Source organism: Oncorhynchus clarkii, chromosome 9, assembly GCF_045791955.1.
Source record: "Oncorhynchus clarkii lewisi isolate Uvic-CL-2024 chromosome 9, UVic_Ocla_1.0, whole genome shotgun sequence".
NCBI lineage: Eukaryota > Metazoa > Chordata > Actinopteri > Salmoniformes > Salmonidae > Oncorhynchus > Oncorhynchus clarkii.
The window spans coordinates 30,433,931-30,447,810 of NC_092155.1; the positions used below are offsets into that span (position 1 = coordinate 30,433,931).

Sequence of the window (13,880 nt, forward strand, 5' to 3'; positions counted from 1 at the left end):
CAATGCTACTCAGACCAATGCTGCCCACTGCTGGATATGTGAGGTAGTGCAGGTGGAATGGGAAAGAAACTACCCAAACGTGACACAGAGACACACACATATGCACAAAGGTACGCACACACACCCACCATGTATCCACTTCGACCGACACAAAACCTCCCTACCCATGTAGTTACATTAGTGCAATTTAGTGAACTTACCCCAGTTTTTATCATGACCCCGATATCAGCAGGCAATTATGTTAGTCAATAGGTGACACCTTGATATAACTTGAAACCACCTCTTTAGATGTCATCAATAAGAGTTAGAGCAGTTATATTAGAAGCTCTTTAGGTTTGTGATTCACTGAATACCGGACGTACACTACCTTTCAAATGTTTGGGGTCACTTAGAAATGTCCTTGTTTTCCATGAGAACATACATAAAATGAAAAGGAAATATAGTCAAGACGTTGACAAGGTTATAAATAATTGTGTTCTTTAAACTTTTGCTTTCGTCAAAGAACCCTCCATTTGCAGCAATTACAGCCTTGCAGACCTTTGGTATTCTAGTTGTCAATTTGTTGAGGTAATCTGAAGAGATTTCACCCCATGCTTCCTGAAGCACCTCCCACAAGTTGGATTGTCTTGATGGGCGCTTCTTACGTCAAGCAGCTCCCATAACAGCTCAATAGGGTTGAGATCCGGTGACTGTGCTGGCCTCTCCATTATAGACAGAATACCAGCTGACTGATTCTTCCCTAAATAGTTATTGCATAGTTTGGAGCTGCGCTTTGGGTCATTGTCCTGTTGTAGGAGGAAATTAGCTCCAATTAAGCACCGTCCACAGGGTATGGCCTTCCTTCTTCAAGATCCCTTTTACCCTGTACAAATCTCCCACTTTACCACCAAAGCACCCCCAGACCATCACATTGCCTCCACCATGCTTGACAGATGGCATCAAGCACTCCTCCAGCATTTTTTCATTTCATTTTTTCTGTCTCTCACAAATGTTCTTCTTTGTAATCCGAACACCTCAAACTTAGATTCGTCTGCCCATAACACTTTTTTTCCAATCTTCCTCTAGCCAGTGTCTGTGTTCTTTTGCCCATATGAATCTTTTAGTTTTATTGGCCAGTCTGAGATATGGCTTTTTCTTTGTAACTCTGCCTAGAAGGCCAGCATCCCGGAGTCGCCTCTTCACTGTTGACGTTGAGACTGGTGTTTTGCAGGTACTATTTAATGCAGCTGCCAGTTGAGGACTTGAGGCATCTGTTTCCAAAAAGGACACTAATGTACTTGTCCTCTTGCTCAATTGTGCACCGGGGCCTCCCACTCCTCTTTCTATTCTGGTTAGAGACAGTTTGTGCTGTTCTGTGAAGGGAGTAGTACACAGTGTTGTGCGAGATCTTCAGTTTCTTGGCAATTTCTCGCATGGAATAGCCTTCATTTCTCAGAACAAGAATAGACTGACGAGTTTCAGAAGAAAGTTCTTTGTTTCTGGCCATTTTGAGCCTGTAATCAAACCCACAAATGCTGATGCTCCAGATACTCAACTGGTCTAAAGTAGGCCAGTTTTATTGTTTCTTTAATCAGAACAACAGTTTTCAGCTGTGCTAACATAATTGCAAAATGGTTTTCTAATGGTCAATTAGCCTTTTTACAATGATAAACTTGGATTAGCTAACGCAACGTGTGCCATTGGAACACAGGGGTTGCTGATAATGGGTCTCTGTACGCCTATGTAGTTATTTCATAAGAAAATATGCCATTTCCAGCTACAATGCTCATTTACAACATTAACAATGTCTACACTTTATTTCTGATCAATTTGATGTTATTTTAATGGACAAAAACAAGGACATTTCTAAGTGACCCCAAACTTTTGAACGGTAGTGTATGTGTGGAATGAGTACATGGAAGGAATAGAGTGGGAAGGGGGATAGAGGAGGGTGGAAGGGAGTTGAGGGGGATGGAGGGATCTCTAGGGTGTCAGGGGTGTTGTTTCCCCCCCTTACCCACGGGCGCTGACTCATGAAACGATGTCACAGCAGTGGATCAGGTGTCGCTGGCTGCCATGTTGTCTGATCCAGTTTAAGATGGTGGTGGTGGCACGAGTACACAGGCACATTCAGACACACACACACACACACACACAGTATACCCACTTCAACTGACACAAAATCTCCCTACCCATGTAGTCACATTAGTGCAATTTAGTGTACTTACACCCCAGTTTTTATCATGACCCTGAAGTCAGCAGGAGATTTTGTTATATAAGGTGTCATCTATTGACTTTAACTTGACACCACCTGTTTAGTTGTCATCAATAAGAGTTAGAGCGGTTATATTAGAAGCTCTTTAGGATTGAGATTTACTGCTAGTGGGACGTATGTATAGAATGAGTACATGGAAAGAATAGAGTGGGAGGGGGATAGATGAGGTTGGAAGGGAGTTGAGGGGGATGGTGGGGGTGTATAGGGGGTCAGGGGTGTTGTGTTTCTCCCCCACCCCCCCCACCCACCCGTACCCGTGGGCACGGACTCATGAAACGATGTCACAGCAGTGGATCAGGTGTCGCTGACTGCCATGTTGTCTGATCCAGTTTAAGATGGTGGTGGCACGTTCAGACACACACACACACACGCAGGCCCACCAACGCCCATTTAACACATGAGACGAGATACAGAAACACACACACATTTGCTTACTTGGCCATGTATGCATGGTTGAACAAGTTCTTAAACAAAGAGTATAGTTATTGTGAAAATATTTCCAACCCTTTACCAATCCATTCTTTCTCTCTCTATTTCAGATTAGCGGCAAACGAACCGTCGTTTATGTCTGGTCAGCTAAAGATATTAGACCAGCGGCACAAACAGAAACTAAATCTAAAAGCACTAGATGCTGTGCTCTTCGGCCCTCCCTTACGTAAGTATTTGTGTTTATTCTGGATCCCCATTTAGCCGCTGCCAAAGCAGCAGCTACTCTCCCTGGGGTCCGGCAAAATTAAGGCCGTTTATACAATTTTAAAACGTTACAATACATTCACAGATTTCACAACACACTGTTTGCCCTCAGGCCCCTACTCCACCACTACCACATATCTACAGTACTGTGTGTGTGTGTGTGTGTGTATGCATGTGTCTATGCCAATGTTTTTGTTGCTTCACAGTCCCCGCTGTTCTATAAGGTGTTTTTGAATCGTTTTTTTTTTTTTTAAATCAAATTTTACTGCTTGAGATGTTATAACCATGTATTGCTACCACTGTATCAGCAAAGGTATTATCTAAGTGAGTTTCAGAGATAGTCAGAATAATGTTGTCATCTGTTACAAGCTTGTTATTGACTTCATGGACCTTGTTGCTTAGGCTACATATGTTAATATGGGCTATTTTTAGGACTTTTCTGGGTTGCTTGATTGTTTTTAATGCTTTACTGGGAAGCTTATCCGAGGTAGACTTACTCATTTTATTTACATTAGAGCTGATAGTGCAGGGTGAGCTGCATAAAGTGGTCTTCCTACTGTTGCACACCGCTTCAGTGCTAACAGTGGAACTCTGGTTTTTAGGCTCATGATTAATGCTTACAATAGCTGTAGGATAAACCAATGTATTTGGTGCAATTAGGGGTACATCAATTAAATGACTTGCATTGTATTTGCCACGGCCCCTAAGATCATGCACATCTGATGCAGCATTATGACGACACATTGTCACAATGGTAGGGATTAACTGAGCTGGTCTTGGATCATTTACCAGTCATTGTTTCAACGCAGCCTTGAAATGCGTGGACAAGAGTCCAGGGGCCATGATGATTTGGATGGACTCCGTCATTCCTGTGGAGTATCTTCTATTTCCAGAAGTTGTCAATAAAAGTGACTCCAGCAGAGCTACAGTAGTCTTTTAGCCAGATGTACACTGGCCAAAAAAATAAAGGGAACACTAAAATAACACATCCTAGATCTGAATGAATGAAATGTTCTTATTAAATACTTTTTTCTTTACATAGTTGAATGTGCCGACAACAAAATCACACAAAAACGATCAATGGAAATCAAATTTATCAACCCATGGAGGTCTGGATTTGAAGTCACACTCAAAATGAAAGTGGAAAACCACACTACAGGCTGATCCAACTTTGATGTAATGTCCTTAAAACAAGTCAAAATGTGGCTCAGTGGTGTGTGTGGCCTCCACATGCCTGTATGACCTCCCTGCAACGCCTGGGCATGCTCCTGATGAGGTGGTGGATGGTCTCCTGAGGGATCTCCTCCCAGACCTGGACTAAAGCATCCGCCAACTCCTGGACAGTCTGTGGTGCAACGTGGCGTTGGTGGATGGAGCGAGACATGATGTCCCAGATGTGCTTAATTGGATTCAGGTCTGGGGAATGGGCGGGCCAGTCCATAGCATCAATGCCTTCCTCTTGCAGGAACTGCTGACACACTCCAGCCACATGAGGTCTAGCATTGTCTTGCATTAGGAAGAAACCAGGGCCAACCGCACCAGCATATGGTCTCACAAGGGGTCTGAGGATCTCATCTCGGTACCTAATGGCAGTCAGGCTACCTCTGGCGAGCACATGGAGGGCTGTGCGGCTCCCCAAAGAAATGCCACCCCACACCATGACTGACCCACCGCCAAACCGGTCATGCTGGAGGATGTTGCAGGCAGCAGAACGTTCTCCACGGCGTCTCCAGACTGTTACATGTGCTCAGTGTGAACCTGCTTTCATCTGTGAAGAGCACAGGGCGCCAGTGGCGAATTTGCCAATCTTAGTGTTCTCTGGCAAATGCCAAACGTCCTGCACGGTGTTGGGCTGTAAGCACAACCCCCACCAGTGGACGTCGGGCCCTCATACCACCCTCATGGAGTCTGTTTCTGACCGTTTGAGCAGACACATGCACATTTGTGGCCTGCTGGAGGTCATTTTACAGGGCTCTGGCAGTGCTCCTCCTGCTCCTCCTTGCACAAAGGCGGAGGTAGCGGTACTGCTGCTGGGTTGTTGCCCTCCTACGGCCTCCTCCACGTCTCATGATGTACTGGCCTGTCTCCTGGTAGCGCCTCCATGCTCTGAACACTACGCTGACAGACATAGCAAACCTTCTTGCCACAGCTCGCATTGATGTGCCGTCATGGATGAGCTGCACTACCTGAGCCACTTGTGTGGGTTGTAGACTCCGTCTCATGCTACCACTAGAGTGAAAGCACCGCCAGCATTCAAAAGTGACCAAAACATCAGCCAGGAAGCATAGAAACTGAGTAGTGGTCTGTGGTTATCACCTGCAGAACCACTCCTTTATTGGGGGTGTCTTGCTAATTGCCTATAATTTCCACCTGTTGTCTATTCCATTTGCACAACAGCATGTGAAATTTATTGTCAATCAGTGTTGCTTCCTAAGTTGACAGTTTGATTTCACAGAAGTATGATTGACTTGGCGTTACATTGTGTTGTTCAGTGTTCCCTTTATTTTTTTTGAGCAGTGTATAATGCCAGCAGTCTGCTTAATCTTTCACACCCGCGTCCTAATGATGCTACTGGACCTGAAATTATTGGCCGTTTTTCTTTAGTCTTTTTATGCTAAAATCAGTTCTTTTAAAGTCAATTTTCAAATGTTCTGAGCTGGCCCTCCTGATGTCGTTTGACCCCACATGGACTACGACAGTGTCAGCTCCCGGCATCTGTGGTAGAACAGTCGGAAGCAGCCTTGTTATGTCCTGTACTCTGGGTGGAACAGGGTTTTTGTCTTGGAGACTGAGATGTTTCTCACGATAGAGCTGCCTATGATGACAGCTGGTGATGTTGAATGTGCCGGTCTTTCAGGCAGCCTCGCGATCTGGTGAGCTCCGATGAGATGAACCCGAGGTAGAAGCCACCCGAGAGAGCGAGACAGAGCCAAGGACAAAGACGCAGGTTCCTCCGGATCCGATTTGGATTGAGAAGCCACCACGGACGAAGACGCCGGAACCTCTGGATCCAGGGCGGCAAAGCTGTTTCTGGTCTGGCAGTCCCGGCTCAACATCTCCATGGAGACCCCCATTGCCAGAGGAGACCGGCTGGTTGGTTGGGTCGAGACCAGCTCCGTTCTCCAGGGAAGGGGGAGACCCCTTCGGGGATGGAACCCTGCCTAGCACCTGCCAGTCAGCTGTGGAGTGCCGACACGGCGGCAAAACTTCCACCACACCAGAGCGGCATCCGGCTACTGGGGTGGAAGAAAACTAAAAAGTAGGTGGGCGTGAGTTCCCCAGTAGGTTAGCTACTTGCTTGCTAAGAGTAGCTACTTCGCCACTGTAGTCCTCCGCAAGCAAGCAGTTGCTACATTGAAAGTCAACGCGGTCCACATTGTCGCAGAATTGCTCCTGCAACAATGGAAACATTCAATAGCGGCCTCCATTTGAGAACTCCAGGCCAGCTAGGCTAGCTGGGCTTTCTCTCCCTCTATACGGAATCTGTCAGGATGCTGGGACAGATAGCAGCGCTCACAGCAATTTAGCCCAACAGAGCCGCAGGATTCAAAATAAAAGTATATAAAAACACTGTCAGCTTTTAAACCAAGATCTTTAGTTGAGGTTTCAGCGTTCACCAACAACAAACGCACGTTGCGCTCTGGGGTATGTGTGACTGTTTGGTGCCAGTATTTATCAAACATCAAGGAAATTATGAAAAAGTGAATAGTTTATTTCCAAAGCGCTATATCCACCAATTTTCACATTTCTTTTTTCATCGGAAATGATTGCTTATGGTTACCTTCGTGTGTGTGTAAAATATTACTATTCTCAGATTTTTTATTCATAGAAAATATATATTTTTCGATTGCAATGAACAGGCAGAACAGAACACAGTGGGCTCCATCATTCTTGAATGGAAGACGTTTGGAACCACCAAGTCAATTCTTAGAGCTGGCCGCCCGGCCAAACTGAGCAATCGGGAGAAGGGTGTTGGTCAGGGAGGTAACCAAGACCCCAATGGTCACTCTGACAGAGTGAAGGTCTGCAAAAACACTGCTCCAGAGATTCTCTGTGGATATGGGAGAACCTTCCAGAAGGACAACCATCTCTAAAGTACTCCACCAATCAGGCCTTTATGGTAGAGTGGCCAGATGGAAGCCACTCTTCAGTAAAAGGCACATGATAGCCCGCTTGGAGTTTGACAAAAGGTACCTGAAGATTCTCTGGTCTGATGAAACCAAGATTGAACTTTTTGGCATGAATGCCAAGCGCCACTTCTGGAGGTGACCTGGCACCGTACCTATACCATACTGTGAAGCATGGTGGTTACAGCATCATGCTGTGGGGATGTTTTTCAGAGGCAGGGACTGGGAGCCTAGTCACGATCGGAGCAAAGTACAGAGAGATCCTTGATGAAAACCTGCTCAGGATGTCCGACTGGGGCGAAGGTTCACCTTCCAACAGGACAACAACCCTAAGCACACAGCCAAGACACCGGAGGAGTGGCTTCGGGACTGGTCTCTGAATGTCCTTGAGTGGCCCAACCAGAGCCCGGAATTGAACCTGATCGAACATCTCTGGAGAGACCTGAAAATAGCTGTGCAGCGATGCTCCCCATCCAACCTGACAGAGCTTGAGAGGATCTGCAGAGAAGAATGGTAGAAACGCTCTAAATACAGGCGTGCCAAGCTAGTAGTGTTGTTGTCATTATGGGGTATTGTGTGTAGATTGATGAGGAGAAAAAACAATTCAATCAATGTTAGAATATGGCTGTAACGTAACAAAATGTGCAACAGTCGAGGGGTCTGAATACTTTCTGAATGCGTCTTAAAGCAAGAATCCTTAATTGAAACTATAACAAAGCGGGCACCCAACCTGTTTTTTATTTATCGTATGAGCAAAAAATATTTCATTTTATTTGGACCGCTAAGCCAGGCAAAATGAAACGTGCATATTTATAAAATGAATATGAGTTTGGGGGCTGTAATGATTAAATATTAAAGCATTAAACCTCTCACTAAAAGCTTCACTCATACATACATTTGACTTAAATCTGAACTGGTTCTCTAGTGGGTTATTAAGAAAGACCCATCCTTTGTTCAAAAATTGCCTTCGTACAGATTACAACTTCTCATTTCCGATTAATTGAAAATTTAACTTTTTTGTTCAAAGTATTGCCCTTTCTTATACAAGCCATACAAAGCTGGTTACCCTAGAAAATAGTAAATATAAGGAAACGCCAGGAATGAGTGTGTGTCCAAATTGTTGACTGGTACTGTACACACACAAATACCCAGTGAATGTATGTGTATGTGTGTATATACATAGTTGAAGTCGGAAGTTAACATGCACTTAGGTTGGGGTCATTAAATTTTAGAACCACTCCACAAATTTCTTGTTAACAAACTATAGTTTTGGCACGTTGGTTAGGACATCTACTTTGTGTATGACACAAGTAATTTTTCCAACAATTGTTTACAGACAGATTATTTCACTTATAATTCACTGTGTCACAATTCCAGTGGGTCAGAAGTTTACATACACTAAGTTAACTGTGCCTTTTTAAACAGCTTCCAGAAAATATCATGGCTTTAGAAGCTTCTGATAGGCTTATTGACATAATTTGAGTCAATTGGAGGTGTACCTGTGGATGTATTTCAAGGCCTACCTTCAAACTCAGTGCCTCTTTGCTTGACATCATGGGAAAATCAAAAGAAATCAGCCAAGACCTCAGAAAACAAATTGTAGACCTCCAAGTCTGGTTCATCCTTGGGAGCAATTTCCAAACGCCTGAAGGTACCACGGTCATCTGTACAAACAATAGTACGCAAGTATAAACACCATGGGACCACGCAGCCGTCATACCGCTCAGGAAGGAGACGCGTTCTGTCTCCTAGAGATGAACGTACTTTGGTGCGAAAAGTGCCACTCAATCCCAGAACAACAGCAAAAGGACCTTGTGAAGATGCTGAAGGAAACATGTACAAAAGTATCTATATCCACAGTAAAACGAGTCCTATGTTGACAACCTGAAAGGCCGCTCAGCATGGAAGAAGCCACTGCTAAAACAACGCTATTAAAAAAAGCCAGACTACGGTTTGCTACTGCACATGGGGACAAAGATTGTACTTTTTGGAGAAATGTCCTCTGGTCTGATGAAACAAAAATAGAACTGTTTGGCCATAATAACTATAGTTATGTTAGGAGGAGAAAGGGGGAGGCTGGCAAGCCAAAGAACACCATCTCAACTGTGAAGCACGGGGGACGCAGCATCATGTTGTGGGGGTGCTTTGCTGCAGGAGGGACTGGTGCACATCACAAAATAGATGGCATCATGAGGGAGGACAATTATGTGGACATATTGAAGCAACATCTCAAGACATTAGTCAGGAAGTTAAAGCATGGTCGCAAATGGGTCTTCCATATGGACAATGACCCCAAGCATACTTCCAAAGTTGTGGCAAAAAGGACAACAAAGTCAAGGTATTGGAGTGGCCATCACAAAGCCCTGACCTCAATCCTATAGAAAATGTGTGGGCAGAACTGAAAAAGCGTGTGCGAGCAAGGAGGCCTACAAACCTGACTCAGTTACACCAGCTCTGTCAGGAGGAATGGGCCAAAATTCACCCAACTTATTGTGGGAAGCTTGTGGAAGGCTACCCAAGTTGAAAAATGTAAAGGTAATGCTACCAAATACTAATTGAGTGTATGTAAACTTCTGACCTACTGGGAATGTGGTGAAAAAATATGTGTGTGTGTAATAAATATATATAGATATGGGAAACAGTGTTAAAACCCTTTACAATGTAGATCTGTGAAGTTATTTGGATTTTTACGAAATATCCTGAATTTCTGGACCCTGTCTTTCAAAGACAATTCGTAAAAATCCAAATAACTTCACAGATCTACACTGTAAAGGGTTTTAACACTGTTTCCCAAGCTTGTTCAATGAACCATAAACAATTAATGAACATGCACCTGTGGAACGGTCGCTAAGACAGTAACAGCTTATAGACGATAAGCAATTAAGGTCACACTTTTGAAAACTTAGGACACTAAAGTGACCTTTCTACTGACTCTGAAAAACACTAAAAGAAAGATCCCCAGGGTCCCTGCTCATCTGTGTGAATGTGCCTTATGCATGCTGCAAGCAGGCATGAGGACTGCAGATGTGGCCAGGGCAATAAATTGCAATGTCCGTACTGTGAGACGCCTGAGACAGCGCTACAGGGAGACAGGATGGACAGCTGATCGTCCTCGCTGTGGCAGACCATGTGTAACAAAACTTGCACGGAATCGGTACATCCGAACATCACTCCTGCGGGACAGTTACAGAATGGCAACAACAACTGCCCGAGTTACACCAGGAACTCACAATCCCTCCATCAGTGCACAGACTACCGCCCACCACTGCGACCTGTATGCTCTTGTCGGCTACTCACTACATATTTGTCGCCAGACCCACTGGCTCCAGGTCATCGATAAGTCTATGCTAGGTAAAGCTCCGCCTTTCTTTTTTTTCTATTGTATTATTGACTGTACGCTTGTTTATTCCACGTGTAACTCTGTGTTGTTGTTTCTGTCGCACTGCTTTTCATTATCTTGGCTAAGTCACAGTTGTAAATGAGAACTTGTTCTCAACTAGCTTACCTGGTTAAATAAAGGTGAGAAAAAAAACAACAACACAAAACTGTCCGCAATAGGCTGGGAGAGGCTGGACTGAGGGCTTGTAGGCCTGTTGTAAGGCAGGTCCTCACCAGACATCACCGGCAACAACGTCACCTATGGGCACAAACCCACCGTCGCTGGACCAGAGAGGACTGGCAAAAAGTGCTCTTCACTGACGAGTCACAGTTTTGTCTCACCAGGGATGATGGTCGGATTTGCGTTTATTCTCGAAGGAATGAACTTTACACCGAGGCCCGTACTCTGGAGCGGGATCGATTTGGAGGTGGAGGGTCCGTCATGGTCTGGGGGCGGTGTGTCACAGCATCATCGGACTGAGTTTGTTGTCATTGCAGGCAATCTCAATGCTGTGTGTTACAGGGAAGACATCCTCCTCCCTCATGTGGTATCCTTCCTGCAAGCTCATCCTTGACCCTCCAGCATGACAATACCACCAGCCATACTGCTCGTTCTGTGCGTGATTTCCTGCAAGACAGGAATGTCAGTGTTCTGCTATGGCCAGCAAAGAGCCCGGATCTCAATCCCATTGAGCACGTCTGGGACCTGTTGGATAGGAGGATGAGGGCTAGGGCTATGCTACAAAGAAACCCCAACTAAAGGACACCAATAAGAAGAAGAGACTTGCTTGGGCTGAGAAATACAAGCAATGGACATTAGACTGGTGGAAATCTGTCCTTTGGTCTGATGAGTCCAAATTTGAGATTTTTGGTTCCAACCACTGTGTTTTTGTGAGACGCAGAGTAGGTGAACGGATGATCTCCGCATGTGTGGATCCCACAGTGAAACATGGAGGAGGAGGTGTGATGGTGTGGGGGTGCTTTGCTGGTGACATTGTCAGTGATTCATTTAGAATTCAAGGCACACTTAACCAGCATGGCTACCACAGCATTCTGCAGCAATACGCCATCCCATCTGGTTTGCGCTTAGTGGGACTATCATTTGTTTTTCAACAGGACAATGACCCAAATCGCACCTCCAGGCTGTGTAAGGGCTATTTGACCGAGAAGGAGAGTGATGGAGTGCTGCATCAGATGACCTGGCCTCCACAATCACCTGACCTCAACCCAATTGAGATGGTTTGGGATGAGTTGGACCGTGCGGAGTGAAGAAAAAGCAGCCAAAAAGTGCTCAGCATATGTGGGAACGCCTTCAGGACTGTTGGAAAAGCATTCCAGGTCACTTCCTCGTGAAGCTGGTTGATAGAATGCCAAGAGTGTGCAAAGCTGTCATCAAGGCAAAGGGTGGCTACTGTCAAGAATCACAAATAACATATATTAGATTTTTTTTAAACACTTTTTTGGTTACTACATGTTTCTATATGTGTTATTTCATAGTTTTGATGTCTTCACTGTTATTCTACAATGTAGAAAATAGTCTAAATAAATAAAAACCCTTGAATGAGTAGGTGTGTGTATATCAAAAAAGCTGCAAAACTAACTATTTGTGTCCTCAGAAGAAGGGTGGTGGTGGATGGGTAAAAAATAAACTGAGGGATGGGTCTGGAGAAATGTAACCTCAAATTCATAGACAGAGCTATGGATGTAAGGACTGACCATCTATGATGTAAAAAATACAGTTTCGTCCATGTTTTGAGACTATACAGTGTTTGTTTGCATTTACATTGTTTACTAACATTGGAGTGAAACAAGCTTATGTTTTTGGTTCTGATGGGGTATGACAGTTGAACTAACCTCAGTTATATTCTGCAAGAATCATGGATATATATTATATACACATCATTAGTAAAAAATAAAAATAAAGATTTTTTAAAAGATTTTTCAATTGACACGAATTTGATGATGATCTTGAAGTTAATTCAGAAGACCCGGGACATGACCCTGGAAGTATGACGTAACTTGCCCTGGTTGTTTCCTCACTCACGTACTCTTCACCCTCCCTCTCAGGTCCACAACACAACTGGATGAAGGACTTTGTGTTGATGGTATCTATAGTGATCGGGATAGGAGGCTGCTGGTTCGCCTACATCCAGAACAAGTCTTCCAAGGTGCACATGAGTCAGATGATGAAGGACTTGGAGAGCCTGCAGAGTGCTGAGCAGAGCCTCATGGACCTTCAGGGACGGTATGTAGCTTGATGCTGTTTATGAATGGTTTGTAAAAGGTGGTTAAAGGTGGTTTATGGTTGATTTACAAATGGCATACACAGGTTTAGTTGTCTATTGGCTCGAATGGCTCTGACGTTGTATGTTTGGTGTATGGCATGCAGTCTGAAGAATTATTAAGTTCAATTAATTTAGCTTGAAGTGATCACGTTTTCTAAAAGGTTCTAACCCTGTCTCTCACTCACTCACTCACTCACTCACTCTCACCGCCCTCCAGCCTCGAAAAGGCCCAGGAGGAGAACCGCACGGTGGCAGTGGAGAAGCAGAACCTGGAGCAGAAGATGAGGGATGAGATCAGCGGGGCCAAGAAGGAGTCGTACCGCCTCCGCGAGCTCCGCCAGGGGGCCGAGTGTGAGCTCAGCCGCCTCAAATATGCTGAGGAGGAACTGGTGCAGGTAGGAACCGTGGAGAGGGTGTTGCACATAATTAAGGTAGCAAAACTACCAGTAATTCACCAAAGTTACTGGAATTGTCAGAAATTTTGGTAAGTAACATGTAACTTTGGTCATTTATACTTTAATTATTTTAAGTTGATTTTATTTTCATCATATAAAATGTTTTTTTTCTTTATCATTACATCGGAGTCCATATTTTCCATGAGTTTCTAGTGGATAGACCATATGGTTTAAGAGCAAATAGAATACTTAATGAAAAAAGACTTGAATCAACAATGACATAATTTGCAATTAACTCTGCAACGCCTCCAACTATTGACTTCTTCACAACTGCCACCAGTTTGGCCACGAAACATTTACAACAAAGACATATTGACATAGTAAATGAAATAAATGCGTGTACGAATATAAAGTATATCCCATGCTGAAACCCTCATATTAACCGCCAACTGTATTCACCAAGTTGATGGGTTATATTTAGGCTAATGTTCTATTTTTCAAGTTTATAACATCTTATTTTATTATTTGATATTTTACATGTTATGAAAATGACCAAAAATCCTTGAAAGTTCAAAAAAGAATCTGGTTGTTTACTGGTACATTTCGTTACCGGTAACATTCCCTCCCATTGCAACCCTACAAAGAATACTGTCCAGTTGTTTAGCATCAAATCCCATCTTCCTGTGTCACATGAAATACTGCCCCCTTGTGTAGCATACAGTACAATGCAGTCTCCATTCACAGTAAG

The 13,880-nt window shown here is 44.1% G+C and overlaps 1 protein-coding gene across 2 annotated transcripts in view; it reads left to right on the forward strand.

The window, feature by feature from the left end:
- Positions 1–13,880, forward strand: part of LOC139416205 (stromal interaction molecule 2-like) — a 90,813-nt gene that overhangs the window by 61,202 nt on the left and 15,731 nt on the right. For both annotated transcript variants that reach the window (XM_071164603.1, XM_071164604.1), the window contains exons 5-7: positions 2,794–2,909; positions 12,520–12,697; positions 12,955–13,132. In XM_071164603.1, coding sequence (XP_071020704.1) covers positions 2,794–2,909; positions 12,520–12,697; positions 12,955–13,132 — 472 coding nt within the window. The remainder of the gene's footprint in view (positions 1–2,793; positions 2,910–12,519; positions 12,698–12,954; positions 13,133–13,880) is intronic.